The sequence below is a fragment of the Carettochelys insculpta genome, chromosome 16 (assembly GCF_033958435.1).
Source record: "Carettochelys insculpta isolate YL-2023 chromosome 16, ASM3395843v1, whole genome shotgun sequence".
NCBI classification, from domain to species: domain Eukaryota; kingdom Metazoa; phylum Chordata; order Testudines; family Carettochelyidae; genus Carettochelys; species Carettochelys insculpta.
This window is the reverse complement of record NC_134152.1, coordinates 13,770,635-13,794,268: the sequence shown is the minus strand read 5'-3', so window position 1 is coordinate 13,794,268 and position 23,634 is coordinate 13,770,635. Positions and strand designations below refer to the sequence as shown.

General features: G+C 45.7%; 1 protein-coding gene across 8 annotated transcripts in view; it reads right to left on the bottom strand.

Annotated features, from left to right (window-relative positions):
- ATF7IP2 (activating transcription factor 7 interacting protein 2) overlaps positions 1 to 23,634 on the bottom strand; it is a 131,712-nt gene that overhangs the window by 91,485 nt on the left and 16,593 nt on the right. For 6 of the 8 annotated variants that reach the window (XM_075010314.1, XM_075010306.1, XM_075010308.1 and 3 more), the window contains one exon: positions 890 to 2,678. In XM_075010314.1, coding sequence (XP_074866415.1) covers positions 890 to 1,772 — 883 coding nt within the window. In that variant the 5' untranslated portion in view covers positions 1,773 to 2,678. The remainder of the gene's footprint in view (positions 1 to 889; positions 2,679 to 23,634) is intronic. The other 2 variants (XM_075010312.1, XM_075010311.1) reach the window with 1 other exon arrangement.

Genomic DNA, 23,634 nt, shown 5'->3' with positions numbered 1-23,634 from the left:
AAGTGGGTCTGTCCCACGAAAGCTTATAACCTAATAAGTTACTTGGTTAGCCTTTAAAGTGTTACATGACTGCTGGTATGGTTTGTCAGGGTTAGCCATGGGCAGGACATCAGACAGCTTACCTGAGCATCCATAGGCATGCCTCCTTGCAGGTCTCACTGAGCCATGGTTCACCATTCTCAGCCAATGAGAACTACAGGCAGCAGTGCAGGCTTAGCCACCCCTTTCTGTAGCTCCCATCAGCTGGGAAATGGTGAATAATGTGGCCACCCCCTAAGGCTAACTCTTACAAACCACATGTGGCCCGCAAGCCCAAGTGCGTCACCTCAACTTAGTATAACCCCTTCGGAATGGACTCTCAATTTCCGGTTTCCTTTGTTTTCTATTCTCTATTCAGTTCCATATCCTCTCATTCCATCCCCATTCAGTTCCACATTTTCAAACCATAATTTTTCACACACAGTTTTTTCCATTTATTTCCTCCTTCCTCTTTTCATTACTATCTGTCTCAGGGTTTCTTCTCTCTTCCAACACCCTCCTTCCCCCGAAAAAAATCTCCTCCTCCTGCTGCATATCCTAAATCTGGTACATCTCCCTTCCTGTTTCAAACACAAGGTATGAATACTTCCATGAAACAAGGCATGTGGAAATGCTAAATCTGGACTAACAGTGCTTTCTCCTTCCAAACTGCTTCAGCACTGCAGGCTGGCATGTTACACAGACTGAACAGTTTCAGGAATGGCAAAAGAAGACACGTGTCTGAATACACACAAACCAATGACTTAAAATTTTTTGCTTACAATAAGAGTTCTGCAAATTTCAAAACTAAAATTCAAGAAATGATCTTGAATATAGCAAAATGTATCAATCAGAAGAAGAGAGAGCTTACCAATATTATATTCAGGTGATGCATCCTGCAGCATAACAGGAGCTTCCATATCTGTTGACGTATTCGGACCGCCATTTCCATTAGCTGTTTGACTGTCAAAACCATCAGCTATTCTATCAGTCCCAGAGAGTGTGGGTGTAACTGAATGAGCAAGGTTATACACATGCTTCACATCATTTGAATCAGACATAATTTCTACCTTTTCAAATGCAGGAATAACCTCTTCTATTGCATCATTTCTTTCCTTTGTTATGGCTATTTTCATGTCAGTTGTTTTTTCATCCCCATGATCACTGCTAACTGAATCTTCCAAACAAGCATTATCTGTTAACTGGTGAACAGGCAGGTTATTTGGTTTTGAATATAAATGCACTTCTACTGGTTTGGAGCATGATATAGTTAGCTCTTTTTCATACCATTTATGCAATATATCTTGTAAACACCCAGCATTTAGAAACTGTTTTGCATCAGAATTTTTGTTACAAGATTTCTCATGGGGAGACTCCTGTGATTCCTCTGGGCAGTTTTGAGCAAAATTTTTGTCATAAGAACATTGGTTTACTTCTTCGTTTACTTTTGAGTTAACACTGAACCCCTCTACTGAGGCTGTTAATTTCTGAGGTAACACTTCACTTTTTTCTGGGGGCTTATCAGTTTTTGATTCAGTTAGTGAGCTTTCTTTTATGGAATCATGAGTTCTGTAGTTTATTTCCACTGTATTTAACTGAACATGGTGATCTTCAGTATGCAAGCCATATATAATCTTTTCTTGTCCTGAAATATTCTTTATTTTATTCAGCATTTCTACTTGTTTTCGACTACTAGGAGTCATTGTTTTTCTTGCTCTCAAAGGCTTGGGGATGGTTGTATTTGAATTCTCCATCTTTCATGTCCTAAAATAAGGGAAAAAAAGAATCAATCCTCTACCTCACTTTATTCAACGTCAAACTGAAGCTAGCAGGAAAGAGTAACAGTATCACATCCAGCAGTAAGCATGATAGCCATCTCTACCATGATGTCCATATCTGACACAAAGAAACTCCCCCAGTATTTTAACATCTAAGTTAAATAAGAAGCTGGATGAAAAGCAGCAGATATACTTGAACTCAGGTAAGTCCTCAGTGAAGTAAGTAGGAAGTGGAAAGTGTTTTGAAGAACATGACTTTCTACATTATGAAGACCATCTGCCCCCCCCCAGCCCCCCAAGATATTTCAATCCGACCATAAACTGGATTTATTTTGTAGTCTTCAATACTAATGGATGCCCAAAAAGCTGTGTTGTCAAAAACTGTATTTCCACCTGTAAGCATCTGGGAAATATTATCCCATCCCAGTGAATGCACCCAGGAACACAATGATCTCTAGAGTCAAAATTTCCAGGCTTAAACATGCAGCACATGCACTGTAGCATGGACTTCTCTGAACAAGCTCCTACACTTCAATCTTTAAACTGACTGCCCATAGATTTTAATCCAGTTCAGGGTCCCTGACTTGATATTCAAAAACATTGATGAGACTGGCCCTAGCTATCTAAAATATTGTTTTACCCTCTACAACTACAGACTTCCCAGGACAGATACATTTCCCAGGAGCAATGAAACTGTCAACCAGGAGGGTGAGCCTCACGAGCCTAAGACACAGAATTTTATAAAAATGTGACTTTCCTGTAGATGAAGGCTTTCAATTCCACAGATAAGTGCAACCACAGGTGGGATTTAATTTTATGAATGATAATTTCTTATATTCACTTTCCTTCAGTAAGTTTTTTGCTCTTTCGTACCACACAAACCTATGATTGGAAAGGAAAAAAAGAATGTCACATCTGTATTTAAAAATATACTTTGCTATCATGAGCCACTTAATTTATAATGGTAGTTTTACTTCAAATCCAGATTTAAATCCACATACTTATATAATGTGTTATGATTTTGAAAATGCTTACTCTGTTTCAGGGTAGACTGATTTAAATCAAGGCAATTTAAATAATTGATTTAAAACAATTAATCATTAAATTAAAAAATTATTGATTTAAATCAATTTTCCCACTGATATTTCTTCACATTATTACTTCAATGGTGCAAATCTGATCACTAAAACATGTTAATTTGTCAGTCATAACATATACTCTTATATGATGTAAAATGCTGTAATGTGATTTTTTTAGAAAAGTTGATTGCTATTAATTTAGAAAACAGTAAAATACTTAACTTGTGTCAAGCTATACATCCAGCAGCAGTACAGTACAAATAAGAACTAAATCACACCCAATAGCATTTAAAAAAAAATCTTAAAATGTTACATGTTTCAGATTCAAAACTGCAGCAGTGTGCTGAGTTGCCACAACAGCTGTCCTTAAACTCTTTTTAAAAAAAAAAAAACTTAAAATTGTATTCACTAACAAGTCTTCAGAACACTGAATGTACAGTGTCCTTAAAACTTCTACAACTAGACCTCATCTCCCTACCGCCACTATCATTCTGATGCAGATCAGACTCCAAGTTATCAAAAAATAAAGACTATGCTTAGAAGGTGCTTAATTTTGGAATAAGCCCCATTGAAAACAAATAGAGGGTTGGGTTCCTCTGGAAAAACCGAGTTATGTTGGAACAAAACAGGAAATAGTTTTAAGGCATTACCATTATGGCCTGTGGCCATGATGTTACAAATTAAGAGGTATGTATTACCACCTCTCTATTTTAGAGTAATGGTGTCCAGTGTTCGCCACTCACCAGCGACCTCCCACCCAGACCCTGCAGAGGCTCACATCAGGCGTCAGGTTAGACACCAGCTTGCTGTTTTGGCGCAGACTCTCCTCATCGGCCAGCATGGGGAAAAGAAAGGAGACCAAACTCCCTGGTCTCTGCTGCCCCTTCAAGTGATTTAGGCAAGACAAACCACCCAACCAATTCAGTCCTTCTTCCATGCTATATATAGCAGTGGTGTCCAATTGAAATTTACCCAGTCGCCACAGCCTCCCTCCCACCCCCGGCAGCCAGGGCCTGACAGGGCTGCCTCCCTGCAGCCATGCCCCGCTTCAACCATGGGTAGTACCACCCCACATCTAGCCCCCCCACCAGATTACTCACATGGCACGAGCCATGCTGGAGCTACTGTGTCTGTGTGAACTGCCTGGGGCCACAGCCGCAATGTGGCTGGAGCTGCTGCGCAAGCCATGCCTCAGCTGCAGCCCCCAGGGCCACAGGAGCCACCTCCGCCACTGCTGCCATGCGCTTGACCCACGATGTGGTGGGGCGCAGGTACAGAGTAGCTGGAAGGGCGCCGCACATGTGTGGCTCAACTAAGCCACATTCACCACACTATGCTGCAGTGAACAGAAGGTGTAATGGACTCCACAAGTATAGAGGATGGAGGGAGTCCAGGCCTACCCTCTGCTGTCCTGGTTAACCTGGCTCCCTTGAGTCTATAAGCCTCCTCATTGGCCCCAGGTGCTTTAATTGGTCTGATTGCCTGATAGCTTCCAGTACAGGGATGGGCAAATACCAGCATCTGGGACAGAGCTGGTCTGCCAGGGTTAGTCCCTAGAGGTCCCCCATGTACTTGTTTACTTGTGCCTGTCCAGGTACTGGACACTTGCAGCTCTTATTGGCTGCAGATCACCATTTGCAGTCAATGGGAATAGTAGGAACGGGTGACCTAGTCCTCACAGCTTTCCGCTGCTCCCATTGGTTGGAAATGGCAATCTGTGGTTGCTGTAGAGCTGCGATTACCTGATAGCTGCAGAGGCGCATGTAAATATAGCGGCACTGGCCCACCAGCGAGTAAACGTGGCAGGCTGACATTTTTTTTTTTTTAATTGCCCATCCCTGTTCCAGCAGGTTCCTGCTGGTTCTGGATCAGCCCTTGCTCGTTTCAATCTAGGGCTGAAATATCTCCCCTCTGTCACTTTCCTGTAGCCCTCTAGCCTGATCATGTCACTTCACTTGGTAAGAATTTCTAAAAGCTTTTATTCTGAAAGCAGAGCAGAGTGGATAAAATCCAATGTTTTATTATTTTTTAATTAAATTGGGTTTTTAATCAATAAAACATTACATTTCTCCACGAAAAATACTACAGTTAAATCTTATGACAGACATGCTACACTTTCAAAAAGGAATTAATGGCTCTACTCTAGCCAGCCTAGTAACCAGTTCCTGCCTCATGAAAGTTCTGGCCTTTTAATTTCTCCCTCTGCTGCAGACTGATATGCACAAACAAAGGCTAAATAGGTTTGTTTCTGTTTTGTGCATATGTGGTGATGGATTTGGGACAAACATGGCAGAGTTAGTTAAAATATTGTCTGAAGACAGAGACACACTATACAGGAAAGGTAGCATAGCAAGGAACAGCGGAGTGGAGTGGACAGGAAAGAAAGAGAGAAGATATCATTCAGCATACACAGAGTTTCCTATATTTCCCTATGCTTTTGCCATAGGAAAAACGTTATTGCTTTTGGATATGGAAGAGACCCTATCTGGGAATAATTTGAAGAAACTGGTTCCCTAGGAAAAAAATGGAAAACATACCAATGTAAGTGGTGCAAGATTATGCAGGGCTTAGCTGCAAGAGTGAAACATAAGGAAAACTGCTTTTTGGGGGGAAAAAATGCTGTGGATATGCCTGAAGAGAAATGTGGATCAACTTTGCAATGCATCATTCTACCAGACTCTCTCTATGCCTTTAATGTAAGTGTAATTGAGCAATTAAATTCCCAAGCTTTTTGCCATGTTGGATGTTGCTAAGAGGGGAAAAAAGGGTTTAAGCTTAACTAATCCTTATGGCTTGTTTAATTAGTTAACCAAAGTTTAGAGTTTGTCACATTAAGTATTCAGTACAGAAAGCTGCAGCAAGAGAAATCTAGAGTTGCCATTTGCCACTCATTCTGATTTTCTTGTTCTAGATTACTCTAGTTTTATTTCAATGGTTGTATGGTTGTATTTTTTTCAAAATGACGAAAAATGAGGACTGGAGTGAGAGTTCAATGGTGAGGAAGGACTGGGGGTGGATAGTTTAGAGCAAATGGTTTGGAAGTGTGGCGAAGCTCAAGGCAGGGGGCTAAGGCCTTGGGCAAGTGAGTAGTGCAGGACTCAGAGTGGGGTCTCAGGACAGGTGGTGGGATGCTTACTGGGGCTGCCTGTACACTCCTTTGCTGGCTCCTCCTTCCTAGGGGTTTGGGGCTGCACTCTATGGTGGCGGCTCCTCCCAGGAGGGAGGGATCCAGGGCTGTATGCATGTTGGGTGAGGGCTGGGGCTTGCAGGCCAGTGACAGCTCCAGTTGTCCCCCACCCAACACAAGTCCGCAGCCGTGGAGCGGGAAAGCCACAGTATTACAGTGGCAGCTCCTGGATCGGGGTGATTTTGCTTGGGGAAGTGGCCCCCTGACCTTCAGGCTGCTGGGGAGGGGAGGAGCTCTGCAGGCTGTGGGGGGTTGGGAGGAAGGCTGAACTGGATGACGGGAGTGTGGGGGAGCGACACAAGAGCCCAAGGCCAGGCCAGGCCCAGCTCAGCAGGGCCTCCTTGAACCAGGCGGGCGGACGGACACCCGAGCTTGCACATCACTTCAGAATTTTGATCAGGACCAGATCAATGACCCGATGTACCAGAACATATGCAAGCAGTTAGTTGAGGTAAACGGGGTTCCAGTGGAGGGAAGGACTAAGGGTTCTAGACTGTACTACATGATCAAGGGTAACTTACTGTACCAAGTAGTGCAAGTCCAGGACCAGGAAGTATCATCACAGGGAGAATGGAAGCAGTAGGGAAGAGGCTACTATACACGAATTAAGGGCTAGTTGTCCCCACTTGAGGCTGCCATGGGCCTTTTAAAAAGCCTTCCTCTAGCAGAAAGGGGGGAGAGCATGGAAGAGGAGGTTGGAGAGAAGTGAGGAGATTAGAGAGGCCAAGGAGACTTAGAGAGTGACCAAGGAGAACACCAAGAGTACCAGAGATGACTGAGGTGGTGAGGAACTCCCTGCCCCTGGTAAAACCCAGGGCTAAACTGAAGGATAAGAGGGCCTGGTCAGGAAGCTCCTACCTGCTGTCCTTTGGGACAATGGACCAAAGACCGAGCCCTGGCAAGGGTGAGCAGGCCCCATACTGCAGAACTGTGGACTGAGCAAAAGTCTGGGGCCCATGAGTGACACTGACACTGCCACAAGGCCAACAATCACCCTGTCACTTGAAATTTATGCTGACATTTAATTATGAGCAATGTAAGTAAATAAAGACTATGACTAGCTTTCTAACTTACCTTACTAGAGTCATATAAGGGTAGCAAATAAAGTACAGAAGAACAATTAAGAGAACAATCAAAAGATAGTGTGACTATGAGAATTTTGCTGCAGTTGCATGAAAAGCTTTATCAAACTGAACTAGACAGACATCGGCAGAAAAACCACAAAATGGTTTTAAAATTTACCAAACTTGTAAAATGCTTAATTTAAGATTAAGTGTGGTGATGTGTCAGGACTCTTTGGCGTGTTTCAAACTGTTGCTAATATTAGGAATAAGGTTCTAATTTAGTAACAAAATTAATAGTTTTTTAAAGAGAACATTTAGTAATGGTGATTATAGCGTGATGCAACAGAATGGGAGGTTCCTGTAGCCAGACAGAATCCCCCTGCTCTACTCCATCTTGCCCCTCTTAGGTGCCTCAGAGCACAAAGGATAAAGGAAACAGCACAGTCTCAGAATGTCTGAAAGCACAGATGCACTTATCTCAAGCACTGTCTTTGATGCTTCAAAACACAGATGTGCTGCCTCATCATGACCCTGGACAGAAGAATACAGATAAGAGGGCTAACAGGCCAGCCAATGACCACAGGGCCTTAAACTGCCCTTGGCTGGTATTGATAATTGATACGCCCACACGTCGTACCAGAAGAGGAATCTCCCGCCCATACAAAAAGAATGTCCTGTCTTAATGATTTAGTTGTCTCTATCTTACAAATGTAAATTAAGCTGCAACTCCCTTGTAAGAACTGGCATCACAAAGACGAACCAGTACAATTGGTACCTTTAGATAAGGAAGAGTGTACGTGACCCAAGGGGTATAAAGAAGGGCCCGGCAGACCACTCTAACTGAGCTCCAATTACCTATACGGGCCAGTTGGGTAAGGTCTTTGCCTCCCAAGGACCCAGGGGACGCCCTCCTCATACTGTTCTTCCCGAGGGATTCAGTGAATGATGTTGGCTACACCAGGAGTCGAAGGACGCAGGGGTGAGAATTATACCTGTAATGTACTTTTGTGCACATTTAATAGTAAGAGCTGTTTAGGCTGAGGTGTCTGGTCCTCAAATGGGTAACTTTTCACTAGTAATCTAATTGACATGTCATATGTATCATCCTACTAGTAGTTAAGAAGATAGAGAAATAACCTTGTAACCATTAAGATTCTTGTTTCTGCTTTTTAATAAATAGCAACCATTTAAGCTTTCAGCCTGACTCCTTCCAGTTACTGTAACTCAGCTGAACACAAAACAAAGCACCTTAGCCGTCTGGCTATATCAGCCTGGTCAGTGGTAAAGTACAGTAAAAGCTGAGCGCTGAGTTGTGTCACCTCCACAGGGCAGACTCAGGGGGCACCCGACAGCCATCCTGGCTGCCTGCTGCGTAGGGACAGTCTGACCTTGCAGTTAAAGACTCAGGTGGATTGCTGAGGCAACCCCACCATGACCACAATAATAATGTCTGTCATATGTTCAGTGTAAAGATCTGTGACCGAACTAAACTCTGGCCTGTTTTGAAGTTTGGTGCTCAGCACACAGGTGAGGCCAGAAAGGAAAGCTAGGGGAAAAAACTATCAGAGGCAGGAATATTCTGTGCCATCATCCATTTTCCCTAAGGGAGTTGCCCAGTGCGAGCACATTCAATTTTGTTAAGCAGAAAAAGGCTCTCTGGTACCATCATTTATCCTCCTGACAGAACAATGGGACTTGCTGGGGCCAGGTTAACTGTTCCAAGTACATTTCATTTTTGGATAAGCAGAAACCTTCAGATACAGCCAGAGAACTATCAATTAAGTATAACAGTCCTTCAACATTCTGATTGATAAGTTGTACCAGAACAGATAACTCACATAATCAGTAGTTGATTGGTAGATGTTATTAGAGCAACCGAGTATAAATATAGGTGAAAATAAATAATCAGTTGGAAGGGACTGAATAAGGTAACTCCATTACCTCATTCACTGTAATCAAAAGCTGTAACCTGTTCTTACAGGCAAATACACCATGGACACCTCTGTGCCAGGGAAAGGAAAGAGACCTTCCGTCTGACAATTGTAAGTTTGCTAACAGCACAACTGTGTATGATTCATAAAAAGGTTCATGTATATTCATATTGCTAAAATAGAGTACTTTGTGTATTGTCCAGTGTGTGGGCATTGCTATATTATCATTGTCACTTATCATCTGTATTGAAATAGACTTACATAACTCTGCATTTACTTGCCTGTACTACTTTAGGTATCAATAAAAGATAAAGATAATAATAAAAGATATCCCTGGTGTTTACTGGTTCCTTTTGAATATAAAGCCCTGAACATACAACAGTACATAACATTCACTATAAATCAAACTACGTATTCCTTTCTTGTAGTTTTGATTGGCTTCATAATTTGTTCTTCAGACAGCAGACCCAAACACAGTTTATTTGCTAGCATGTATGCTGCTAAACTCTACCTTATTTAGCCATAAGAAACTGGGTCTGCCTTGGATACATTTCCTTTTCTTCTATAGTCTATCTTACGTAGCATTTTGACATGACATCATGTACTTAGCTAGACTTTTGATACCACAGGGCTATGGAACCTTTTTCGGGTCAAGGAACACAGAAGTGAGAAAAAAAACCCACCTTAATGACATGGTCCCCGCATGGTCTCCTGTAACGGGGCCAGGGGTATGGGCTCTGGGTGGGAGGGAGAGTGCAAGGAGCAGGCTTGGAATTGGAGAATCTGAGCGGGATGGGGTTATAGGAGAGGAATGAAGGTCTGGGGGGGCGGGAGTTTCAGTAGCAGGCTGGGAGGTGTAGGTCTAGGTGAGGGAATGGATGCAGGAGGGTTTGGGGTGTGGAAGAGAGGGATCAGAATGGGGGTCAGGGGTCTGGAAGAGAGGGGGAAGAAGCAGAGTCGGGTGGCAACTCTGGGCAGGAGCGGGTGTGGGGTCTGCGTGGGAGATGTCACAGGGAGGATGAGGTGTCTGGAAGGGAGGGCTCAGGGTAGGGGTGAGGGTCTGGAAGGGAAGAGGCAGGAAGGGGGTGGGGGTCTGGATGGGAGGGGGCAAAGGAGCTGTCTGGGGGCATGAGGTCTGGGCAACAGGGGTGAGCTTACCTTTGCAGTACTCCCCTCCCCCCCCGATGCATATGGCTCTGCACCCCACCCCCAGGCACCGTCCTTTGTTGCTTTTATAGGCCAGAATTCTGGCCAATCAGAGCTGTGGTAGGAAGCTTCCAGGCAGTTCTGCCAAGGCTGCTGCTCCTTATCTCCTCCCCCACCAGCTGGGAGAACAGCAATGACTGCCAGTGGAGACCAGAGCCACTTCCTGTCCCCCAGACCCTGGGAGAGCCTGCAGTCTGGATCTGAACCATGGCTTGCCTCATCTGTCCCACAAGGCTCAGGGCTCCACACCCTCCAGCTTGTCACACACCAGATTCTATAGAGGGGAACCAAGCTTTGGGGTCCAGATCCAGACAATGTGGACCATGGGTTCCCCACCCCTGTGATACAGTCTTAAATGACCTTCTCATTAATAAACTAGGGATAGACAATCTAGGTAGGGCTACCATAAGGTCAATGTGTAACTGATTCGATAACCATTCCCCGAGAGCAGTTAGCAATGGGTCACAATCCTGCTAAAAGGGCATAACAAGTTGAGCTCTTCAGGGATCAGTTTTGGGACTGATGCTGTTCAATATCTTTATCAGTGATTTAGATAATAGCATAGAGAGTATTTTTATAAAGTTTGCAGAGGATACAAAGCTGGGAGAGGTTTGGAGGACAAGACAATTACAATTCAGAATGATCTGGACAAACTGGAGAAAAGGTCTGAGGCAAACAGAATGAAATTCAATAACGACAAATGCGAAGTACTCCACTTAGGTAGGAAAATCAGTTATACAGATATAAAATGGGAAATGACGGTCTAAGGAGTACTGCAGAAAGGGATCAGAGGGGTCATAGTAAACCACAAACAAAATATGAGCCGTGTGACACTATTGAGCAAAAAGGGCAAATATTCTGCGGTGTATTAACACGTGTGCTGTAAGCAAAACATGAGACAATCCTTGCACTCTGCTCTGCACTGATTAGACCTTAACTGCAGTACTGTGTACAGTTCTGGGCACAAAATTTCAGAAAAGATGTGGACGAACTGGAGAAGGTCAAGAGAAGAACAACAAAAGTTATTAAACATCTCGAAAACATGACCTATAAGGGACAATTGAAAGAACCGGGTTTGTTTAGTCTGGAAAAGAGAAGACTGAAATGGACCAAGACAATAAGCTTTCAAGTACCTGAAATGCTGTTTTCAAGGAGGAGTGAGAAAAATTATTCTCCTTGAATTCTGATGATAGGACAAGAAGCCATCGGCTCGAATTACAGCAAGGAAGGTTTACACTGAACATTGGGAAGAATTTCCTAACTTCCAGGGTGTTTAAGCATGGAGATCAATTGCCTGGGGAGTTTGTGCGATCTGTATTAATGGATATTTTTAAGAACAGGTTAGACAAACACCTGTCAGGTGCTTGGTCCTGCCATGAGTGCAAAGCTCCATCCAGTTCTATTATTCTAATTATTCTATTTCTTCTAGATCCTATTCTTGATAGGATCCCAAAAGATCATGATACTTTGGATATATAGGTACAACATACTATTCTGTATTTTCAAGAAATTAATTCAATGTTTTTGAAGCATTTAGCTCACAATATGGGTGCTACCACCACTGCCAGTGTTATCTATTTTTCTAGACATTATACATGTTCAAAGAACTAACATATTATTCCCAGTCCTGATAATTAACTATATTCTCTTTTGCAGTTAAATTCCTATTTCCAACAACCACTGAGAACAGAGGCAGTTGTTAGCATTAATGTGAAGACAGTAAAAATTTAAGAGCAAGAGTAGCTTAATTTACTTAGGCACCCATACAGAGGTGGACAAAATTGGGCCCTGCCTGCAGTCTGTCACCATACTGTGACTCAGCAGGAACCTCAGGCAGGCTCCCTGCCTGCCATCCCCCAGCACACCACTCAAGAGGTCACCTGTGGAGGCCATGTACTACTTTGAGTTCCAAGGCCAGAACTGGTGGCTGCAAACAAACTTTATGGAACCATGGGAAACTTGGCCACTGCTTTGGTAAGCAGTCATTCAACTAACTAAAACCATGCCAGACTATAGAGTTTGCTAGGATGTGAGAGTTCCAGATTAGAGAAGTTCAACTTGTACTGTTAAACTCAACAAATCACTACAGCCTTACCTTAGATTTAAATTCATCCTGTGCTGCTCACACACTGGGTATGTTAACTTGGGTTTTCTTAACACAAAATTATGGTACCTTACTTTTTCCCATCGCCAGGTGGATTCAAGAAATAAATCAATGGGGACTTCATCCAAAATGTTTTTGAGGCTCAAAAAAACATTTAAAATAGCAATAGAAGAACCCTGATACAGATAGATATAGATATAGTCTGAGATGGTGTTGTGTGGTCAGCAGCAGGTGTTTGGTGGCCAGCCTTCCTCCTAGCTGCTGGGTCAGCCTCCCAGCTCTTGGAAAAGCTCTCTGCATTTGTCCAAATTACACAATCTGATAAATCTTTTCATAGATTGCTCAAAACAAAGCTAATAACTCATAATAACCCCTTACAACTAACAACTTCTTAACATTAGCAAGCGATTCACCAAGAGGATGGTGAAGCATTGGAATGCGTTGCCTAGAGAGGTGGTGGATTCTCCATCCCTCGAGGTTTTTAAAGTCCTGGCTAGACAAGGTCCTGGCTGGGATAACTTAGTGGAGGTTGATCCTGCTTGAAGCAGGGAGCTGACCTAGGTGACATCCTGAGGTCCCTTCCAGCCCTACGATTCTGTGGTTCATAATAATAAAAATCAGCAGAAACTTAGTAACATCCAGATCCAAGACCAGTCTCCATGCTTCCACCCATTGTCGTGATTATTTTTTCAATTTTTCTTTCCAAACTTCCTAAAGGGGGGAGGACCCGAGAGCTGCAGCTATTTCATCATTATGAGACAGTTGAACATGAAACTAAAATGTTCTTTGTAGAGTCTGACTTGTTCTTCAGACATTTTATACATCTGCCTCAGTTTCTCATGGGAATCACCTGGGATGTCCTGACTTTTCTGGAGAGGTCTTGCCTTATTCTATAGAACTGCTTGAAATACCTCCACTTCTGTGCTGATTCCACTGTCTCTGCAGTTGCCTTCTGAAACCATGTTTATCTTACCTGCATCTCTTTTCTTAATTTTTGTCTTTCTCACTTTATATTGTACCTGCCTCTAGCAGTTCTGCCCATGTCCTGTTCATTTGTTCATTTTATACCTTCATTGCTGCTCATTTATCAATCCCTCCCTATGTTCCAGATGTAATCTGAGCATCTTTCTTCAATATCTCCAGAGGGCTGCTACCTCCTCTCCTTTCTCAATACAGTTTTCTTCAAGTTTGGCCATCTGTTTTCCACACAGGTCCTGTAAACCACTGGAACAGTTGCTAAACGCAATCTAATCTGCATTTCTTTGATTCTGAATTAATTTATTGCTATAACACTAAAAGACTGGTCTAAGCCAACACTGATTCTCTGAGTTAGACTGTGTGTACACTACGCGACAAAGTCAAATTTAAGGCAGCAAGCTCAATTTGCCAATGTCACTGCCTTCACTGTAAATACCATTATGTTGATTTTAGGCAGTGCTAAAGTTGATATTATAAAACTGTGAGAAGCGACTCGACATCCAAATTCAAATTCAAATTAAGGTTAGTGTGGAAACTCATGTCTTTTAATAGACTTTATTAGCCTCCAGAGGTGCCCCACAATGCTCCACGGTTGTATGCTCTGGCCACTTCCATCTCCACGGCTCTCCAGGTGTACAAGAATTAGGTAACAGGAAGCCCACAAAGTTGAATTCGGCACCAGGAAGCCAGTGGCAGCTAGCCTGTGGGATCATGCTTGTAAGAGAGGCTGAGAAGCTCCTTTCTTTCTGTGCTGTCAGTGCAGTGGGTGCATCTATGCAATAAAAATAGCCCCAACACTGAGTTCATGGTTCTGTAAGCTGCGCACTTGGATTTTTTTTTTCAGCACTGGTGCCAACCTCTTCCTCACCTCACCATGTGGCAGCTAGGCGGTGGGGGTTGGGCTTGTATGAGGCCCAGAAACTTCTTTTCAGCAGTTCTCGTTGCAGCCGCTTCCTCCCCAAAAGGTGCCATGCAGTTAAGGTCTTTCCTGCACTTATCCACATCACATGGCTAGCCCCTGACCCAGTAAAAGGGCATGCCTGCTGTTCAGCATTGACCATGCTGCCAGAAAGCACCATGTCCTGTCTTGCGTGAGGTGAGGGCTCCAAAGGCAAGAAAGATTTTTGGGGGCTCGCTGCCAGTGGGGGGAAGTCTACTCCCAGAACCACAGATTTCAGGGGACCTCCCCACCACCTTAGCAATGCTAAAGGGACCATGCCAATTGGCCCTTCAACTTAAGATCTCACAAACTCCTAAGGCGATGGCGGGGGGGCTGGCCCCCACACAGTCAACTGGAGCTGACCCACCTGCCTGAGCAACACTGACGGGACCATGTCAACTGGCCCTTTAACCTAAGACTCCACAGCCCCTTAATTCAATGAAGCACCTGTGTGTAGTGAAGTGGGAAGCCAAAAATCCTGCATCAAAAATATCTTTTTTCCAAACCTCTCCTATCCTCCTCTTTCTTCAAGATTTGCATTGTTCTTGTAGTAGTTTCAGAGATCATGCTCTGGAATCAAGGGAGGGGGGATGGCGGCTGGAGGGCCAGTTGAGAAGGCTCAGACACCTGCTGCTTTTTGAAAAACCTTCGATAGTTCTGTTATAAAAGCAAGAGATTGCAGTTAATTTGGTGATCTCTGTTGATGCTTTCTTTCCAGTCTTCGTTTCTTTTGGTGAATTCCTTATGAAATGGCTTTCTTAAGACAACAACAACTGGCTGGAGGGCCAGTTGAGTTAACACAGACTCCTGGGTGATGCCAGGGCACAGAGTCATTCATATGTGGGCAAATTTGGTGAGCTCCATCTCCTGTGTTGGACACATCTGTGTAATGAACTGGGAAGCCAAAAACTCCACCTCACAAAATGTCTTTTTTCCAAACCTTCATTATCCTTCTCAGCTTTGCATTGTCCCTGTATTACAGTCATACCCCGAGATACACCCATTCGAGTTACAAGAATTCGATTTTACAAGGAGTTTCATTTAATACCCCTACTTCAGCTTACGAGGCATTTCTTCGCATTTACAAGGACTGATCTGGAGGCTGGCAGCTCTGGTAGGCAAGCACTGAGGGGATGGAGCTGGCCGCATTAGTCTTGACGAAGAGGCCATGCAGGGGGGCAGCGGCGCCCTGCAAGAGGACGGCAGTCTGGTGTGGGGAGGTAGACTTGTCCGAGTCCTGGCAGTAGATCATGCCGCTCTGCGAGACGTGGATGCTGGGCGCGCAGCCCATCCTGGCCCCGCTGCTGCCACTCACCCCTGAGCCGCTAGGGGGCCACCGCTGCCCACCCTGTGTAGCTGTGCCTTGGGCGCTGCTCGTCGTCTGCAGTGTTCCCTCCCATTTAGTGCCTGGCTCGCTCGCCGGTGCCACCTCAGCTGCCGCCAGCAGGTCCTCTCTGCTGTGCAGCCCCACACAAGCAAGGCATCACCCCTTGTCAACCGGGGCCCCGTGCCTGCCTAGCTCCCCGCACGGCCAGCCCCTGGCAACACCCCTTCCCTGCTTAAACTAAGCTGCGCTCAGACCCGGCTGCCTCCCTGGGCCCTGCTCTGCCCTGCCCACCCCCTTGCACCGGATTTAATGGGATTTGGTGGTGGTTTAGCATAAATGCGTGTAAATTTTGGGGCTCAGGAACACAAAATTTTTTCCCATTGAAATTAATGGTAATTACATTTTCGACTTACAAGAATTTTGCCCTAAGAGGGGTTTTTCAGGAACTAATTACCCTTGTAAGGCGGGGGAAGACTGTATTTTCAGGAATCGTGTTTCTGGAATCAACGGAGGAGGGAGAGTGGCTGGAGGGCCAGTTGAGAAGACTAAGACACCTGTGGCTTTTTGTAAAATCTTTTGATAATTCAGTTATAAAAGCAAGAGATGTCAGTTAATTTGGCAATCTTTGTTGATGCTTTCTTTCCAATCTTTGTTTCTTTCGTGTCATACTGTGGTTTCAAGGGATGGGAGGGGAGCAGCTGAAAAGTAGATGACATGGCATAGTCATCTGGGTGATCCCAGTGCACACACACATTGTGGTTCCCTACTCTTCTTCTGGAAAAATGGCTGTTTGCTTCTAATGAGAGGGGAATGAGGGCAAGGAATGTGGGAAGATGACATCACATACCCACAACCACTTGCAGGGAATTTTTTTCCCCATACTGCACCAGCAAAAATACCCAGAATGCTATGGGGCTGAGGGAACTGTGGGATAGGTTTCCACAATGCACTGCTGCAACAGTCAATGTCTGGGGATAGAGTGTGACAGCAGTAAGTTGACTTTGTGTGGAATTTGTGGGGATAGGAGGATAGTTCAATTTGAATTTATAAAACCAAGTGTTACAAAATTGATTTTAATAAATTCGATTTTATCTCAGTGTAGATGTAGCCTGACATCCTCAAAGAAAATTCTCTCTCGAGTGTACACATATGCTCTAGCTTGTTGAGAGCAGCATTCACTGGGGATGTCCTTGTGAGACTTTAAATTCTCCTGCCAGAAGAAAATGGTACTAGCTGGTACTATTCTATCATCCACTAGCTCCCAAGCCAACATCATGGTCTTCACTATGATGTTTTTCAGAATAATTCCTATATCTTTAGCATGCATTCTTCCTCCTCAATGTGATTCTAGAACCATCAGAAAATGGCTTGCTACTCTATACAAATATACAATGATACAAAATATTACCAGGTGATATTTTTTCAATTCTCATGTAACATATTCCAGCTTTCCTTGTACCATACAAAGTACATAAATTCCACATCCCTACTCTTGTTACCAACTTGGTCTTTAGGATTCAATGCCTTAAGATCCCAATTTTCATTTAGATCTGACATACCTGGGTTTTGAACTCCAGCTGAGCCTCCTGACCTCAGTTTTTGGTTTAACGGAACTGTTTCTGGCACAGGAAGGTTTTAGTTGAGTGGGTAGCTAATACAGCTGCAGAACCTTCCTCTTTTATTCAGGATTGGACCATTGCTAATAGAGGCAGCTCTTTACAAAGCAAAACACAAAAGATGTCCCAATTTACAAAATACAGAATATTATTCAGAGATGACAAATTAACAGGTAAAAAACCTACAGTAGAATTATATCTGCATATTGAATGTTTATAAGATGCATATAAATTCACTTGTTCCTAAATTTCTCTAATATTCAATAGACGTTTCTGTGAGGTCGTGAACTATTAACAGTTCACGATCTTCAGAATAATATTCTTAAGTATACTTATTGCAAAAATCAAATACATTGTGCCTTCACTGCCTAATTACTGAATTTTGTAAACAAGAAAAAGGTTAGTTTTCTACAGCAGGGGTGTGCAAAGTGGGAGAGGGGACCCCTTTGCAGAGGTGTGAAATTTTGTAAGGGGGTGCAGCACAATTGGCTGCTGGGTCTCAGGCTCATCCATCTCATTAAAATGTTGAATAGGTTACTGGTTTATGTATGTGTATTCACATTTGTAAAGTGATTAATCAAAGTTTTTATATTCTACATACTTATTTTCTTACACATGCCAAGATGATTTTTTTTCCCATATGAACATAAGCGAAATTTCCATTGGTTTGTATTATTACATAAGACAGGTTGAGGAGGCCCTGCTAATTGCAGGGATGAAAAGTATGGCCTGACATAAAAAGTTTGCTCACCCCTGTTCTAAAGTTTCCTGGTCAAAGTGCATTAAAAAGATTTTACTACACCATTCTCTGCATCAGCCCGACACCGAAAACACCAACAGCACTCAGATCCAGAACATACAAAGAACTGGAAACCCTGAAAGGCTGATGTCAATGAAGCACAATACAGAGCCTAGATGGTTAAAAATGAGATCCTTCTGAAACCTGTACAAAGTGATAAAGTAACAGTTCTGTTATCCAGCTCTCAATAAACCAGAAACTCAATTATCCAGCATTACTGATATCTCCAAATATAAATCTTCAGTCTAGTAATTGTGGCTAGCACACTGCCCAGCATATAAAGCAACTGCATTTTCTGCAATCCATTTGTATGCAAATGAGGCAGAAGTCAAGAAAGCAAAATGAAATCAGAGATTTATTCAACTAAGCAGCTTCCAAGGTGTTTTCTAGGGTCATTACAGATGCAATGTCCTACACCTCCTACATCTATAATAATAATTGATGTTGATCATGATAATCATGATGTGCCTTCTGAACCAAGAAAGACTACATTATGTTCAGTATAGTTTTAGTGATGTGGGCACACACCATGTTATCTGTAGGATACATAGTGTCTTAAGATAACCTACTGGATAGAAAACTTTACACGTATACACCTAGGGTACGTCTACACTACAGTGCTCTGTCGATATTTGTTGGAAAAGATCTTCCAGCAAAACTTCTGTCGACATATCACACACGCACACAAAAGCGGATCAAAAGAGCAACCCGCTCTGTTGACAGACAATGGCCACGTTGCCCAGCCACTCTCTCCACAGAACAGCCAATGGGAAGCTCAGCAAACAGGTATGCCTGGTGAACCAGAAGCCCTGTTTCCCGACAGGGCCCTCCTGGAGCGTCTACACAGCTTTTTTGCAGGCAGAAAACTGTCAGTGAAGGCATTATACCTGGACGTGGAGAGGCATAATGCTGCTGGTGGATATGTTGGGTTTTGTTGACAAAGCGCATTTTGCATGTAGACGCTCCACGGGTCTTTTTGAGAAAAGGCCATTTTTACCAGAAAAACACTCGAGTAGATGTAGCCTTAAGCGCTTCACGAAACCAACCATTCTTCAGTGCAGCACTACAATTGGATTGGTGATGTAACCAACCAGGCTCAGGTTCCCCAGAAATGAGGCTGCACCCAGAAGGCGAGTGCTATGTTTGGTTTATTGAAAGCGTGACACCCGTGACAGGAGCCCCAGAAATGCTGCAGTCACCAGTGGGGGAAAACCCGACGCGTCAGAACTTCGCTCGGGGGAGAGGCTCTGTAACAGGCCTCCTAACACTAACTAATAAAGCTTAAACTAATTGACATAAGATTGCTTAAAATTGCCTATGCATTACGCTCACTATCTCTGGTGGCCTACCGCCAGCGTAGCCTTGAAGCTTTGGCAAGCGTCCTTTGTTTTGCAGTTGTTGCCTTGGCAGGGTTATGTGTTTTGCAGCTTCTCACCTTGCACAGACTGGTCTGTTTTAGATTCTTCGGAGGGTTCACAGAGGGGTCGGACTGCACTCTCGACCATTACAAAATCTTCCTGCACCCTACACTCCTCCCCGCGACCCCTTTGTGAATCCCGAGGCTAGTAGGAATCGAGTGAGAAGGTTGATGCTCTTCTGGCAACACAGCGTACACCTATGTAACAGACTTGACAACAGCAAATGAGACCGATATATCCGGCGCAGAGGCATAAGAGCCCAAGGAATAGGATTTGCACCAAATGGGCTACCCAGCCCCATAGTGAGCCTAACCAGGACCAAAGCCAACTACTTCCCTGGCTTTGCTGGATGCCCTGAGCCAGGGCTTCCAAACGATTTAAATTGGTCTCCACTGTGTTACTGACATCAGTGATATTGAAACAACACATACCTTCAAACTCAGAGCACTTGTGTCCATGTCGCAAAAGGAGATACTCTATAGCCATGCGGTTCTGTATCACTCCTTTACGCATCTCCCCGAGTTCCTGATTGAGGGCCGCAATGAGAATGGAGGCGAGGTTGATAGTTTTAGTGAGGGCACATGCAAGGTGGGTTATAGTGTAATAGTCATGGCCCAACAGACCAGAAAAACCTCCAAAAGCAAAGATTAGGGCTGCTGCCGAGCAAAAGCTAAGAGTTGTTGCCATAAGTCAGCACCCCAGAGGGGGTGATCCGCTATCTTCCATTCCTTGGCTTCCCACATCGTCACTCAGGTGCTCAGACCCTTGTAGACTACACAGCTGTCAGTATATATAAAGGTCTCTGCTTGCCCAGCTTCCACCGCCAGTGTCGCTGCCCGCAACTCTGCCCATTGGCTTGAGTTACCTGTTCCCCAGGCAAAGGTGATTTCATCCTTATAGGGGGCATATGCCACTGCTTGCCACTGTTTCTGTCCCGTCGAGGTGTACGTAGCAGACCCATCGGTTACCCAGATGCTTCCTCTCCTCTCCTTAGGCACAGTACCCAGCAGAGGTGCCTCTGCCACCGGCGAGGGGGTTACTGGCGGGTCGACGGCGGGTAGCTCATCCGTTAGCTGGGGATCATGCTGAAAAGTAATGGCTCCCAGGAGAAGAGCGTGTAGAGCAGTAAGGGTGGAGGCTCCCAAGCGCATGCGCTGCTGTAAATAGTGTTTCCACTTGAAGTGGGTAGCTGCTTGGGCCACTCCCATATGTGCACGCTCAGAGGTATCCATGACCCACCCCATTAAGGAGATTGGGGTCCGTACAGTAACAGGGGCGACGCCCGTGACCCACTCAGTGTCCTGCAAAGCCCACACCACTGCTAGGATCTGCTTTTCCAGGGGGGTGTACCCGCTTTCGGCTCCACGGAGGGTTTGTGACCAGAAGCCGATAGGTTCTTTTCTCTGGGTTCCTACCTGCTGCCACAGACCCCAGGATGCCACATCGCCGACGGTTGTTACCTCCACTTCAAATGGTTGGCCCTGCAGTGGTGCAGTGAGGTGGGCGTGTGCCACCACTGCCTCTTTGCAGAGGTCAAAAGCTCGTTGGTGCTTCTGCGTTCAGTTTCACAGGGTGGCTTTTTGCACGAGCTCCTGTTACGACTGCGTCTAGGGCAGCCTGAACAGTTAGTTCATTTGGTCCCGAGATTATAACGTCAATGTAGTGGTAGCAGGCCATCCGGTCAGGGAGGTCCAGGCAGTCCAGATCGGCCTGCACTAACTGATGGCAGATCATTGGGGAGTGCTTAAAGCCCTGAGGTAACACAGTAAACATGTACTGCTTTGTTAGCCACATGAAGGCAAACTGCTCTTGACTCTCGGGATGAATGTTAATAGAGAAAAACACATTGGCCAGGTCTATGACAGCATGCCACGGCAAGGCCGCCACAGTGATGCACTCCAGGATGGTAACCATGTCCAGAACTATAGCCGTAAGCTCCAGGGTCACCTTATTGAGTTTCCAATAGTTCACTGTTATGCGCCACAATCCATCTGGCTTCTTCACTGGCCAGATGGGGCTGTTGAAGGTGCTCAGCGTGGGGCAAATAATATCCGCCTGTAGCAACACAGCAATAGTGTCACTAATCTCGTGCTCTTCACCAGGAATGCAGTATTGCTTAACTGACACTGGGGTCTGGGGGACCGACAGGCGCACAGGGTCCCATTTGGGATGTCCCCACAATAGGGGTTCCACAGTTCTGATTGCCTGAATGTAGCGGGGGTGACCAAAGGCAAAACAGCCCATACTGCATATCCACACACCGGCCAGGCAAGACATCCATTCCAATGATGTATTCACCCAAAGGTGCAGCCAGCACTGTCACTCGAAAGGGAGGGGCTTTCCCCAGCATTAGGGTGACCTCCACTGCATAAGCGGTGGTCTCCACTCCTCCGAGGCCTTGCACAACCACCGCACGACCCGCAGTCTGGGTAGAATGAAGAATGGTCACCTCAGCTCCAGTGTCTAACAGAGCTAACACATGCTGCTCCCCTCCCCGGGGCCACTTTACGGTTAACGGGACAAATGGCGCTGGTCCCCTGCTACCTGTCGCACAGCTACAGCCCGTACCGCAGGGGACCCGCCTCCCCATCACTTCCTAGTGGGGAGGGTCCAGTCAACGGGGGCGCTGGGCTGTGTCCTCCCCCCGGGTCCCGCACCTTTTTGTGGTGCCTGGGTCTCGCCCACCCTCTTGGAGGCACTCTCATCCTCACTCTGCTGGGTAGGCGGCAATTGTAACCAACGTTTGTACAAGTTTGGTGTTGGCAGACCATTGATCTCACGGGGGACCCCTGCCTTCAGCAAGTCCGTCCACATGGTTCTCCGGGTCACCCTAGCGTGCCCTTTCTCCTGCCCAGGTACTCCCACCAGACCACCTTTTTCTTTTGTGGCATGGACCACATTAGCACCTATGACAGTCTCTAATTGCATCAACGTTCCAACCAAGTCACCTGTGTGCCCATCTGCCGCCATGACCACAGCCATAAGGGAGGCCGGCAAGGGGTAACAGAGTGGCCTTGATGGATTTGTGGACCCCTACATTGTCCGGTCCCATCTCTCTCCTGAGAGCCACAGCCCAAGCCATGCCCAGCTGCCACAGTGCACTCACCTCTTCCAGAATCGTATGCCAGGGCCTCACCAGTGCTTCCAGTTCCCCCGGGGAGGGGCAGACCACGTCCACCACCGCAATCAACCAGCGGTCCAGGGACGGCGCCTCCATGGCATTTCCCTGTGCATCGGTCAAGCCTTGCGAGTTCTGCAACGCCTGTTGGACCTGTGAATCCTGGGACAACATGCCCATCTCGCAGAGTTCCTCAAGCAGCAGCAACACAGTGTTGCCTGCGTTGTCCCACACCCGCACCAGCCAAGCCAAAAGGCTTTCCCCTGGCTCCTGCTTTAAACTCTTCACCATCTCCTGCAACTCACTTGTCTTAAACGTCCGCCAGACCTCAGGCTGCAATTTGCCTCCTCCTAACCTCATCTCCCGAATGGGGTGCACCTGTCTCAGGACGGTTTGTACAGCCGCCCCGTTCACCACCACCTCCTCCTCAGACGAGGAAGAGCTCCAAACATTACCACCCCAGGTCTCAGGGTCCCAAGTGGCTAGTGCAAGGACCCCATGCACTTGGGACATCGACACCGGTTCTTTCCCTAGTTTCGTGCACTGCCGATTCGCCGCTCTCACCGTCAATACCTCACAACAATGGGTTAACTCGTGCATCCTTTTGGACCGCGAGGTAAACACCTCCTGCACTATTGCCTGCGCATCCGCCAAATCGCGACATTCCTGCTCCTTCCCCACCAGCACCTTCTGCAAGCGGAGAAGCTCATTATCCAGGGCCCAGAGGGCACTAAGGAAAAGACATGCTACCTCTCCCACCACCCTTTTCTCCGTCCCTGCCCGGCGACTCAGCCGCAGCTGACACATCACCCCTTCTACCTGTACCAGCGTCACGCCTGCCGCCTCCTGCAACTCCACCCAGTCTGCCGGGGCTGCCCAACAGGCCACCATCTGCGCTACCGGCCCCCATCGCTCTGTCGAGGGCCATCCTGGTATGCACTGCAGGGCCAGCTCTGGCTTCCCTGCCTCCTCCGCTTTCAACCAAAAAGGCATCGTACCTGGAGAACCCTGCTCGCTGCGCCAGTTGTAACCAACCAGGCTTGGGTTCCCCAGAAATGAGGCTGCACCCAG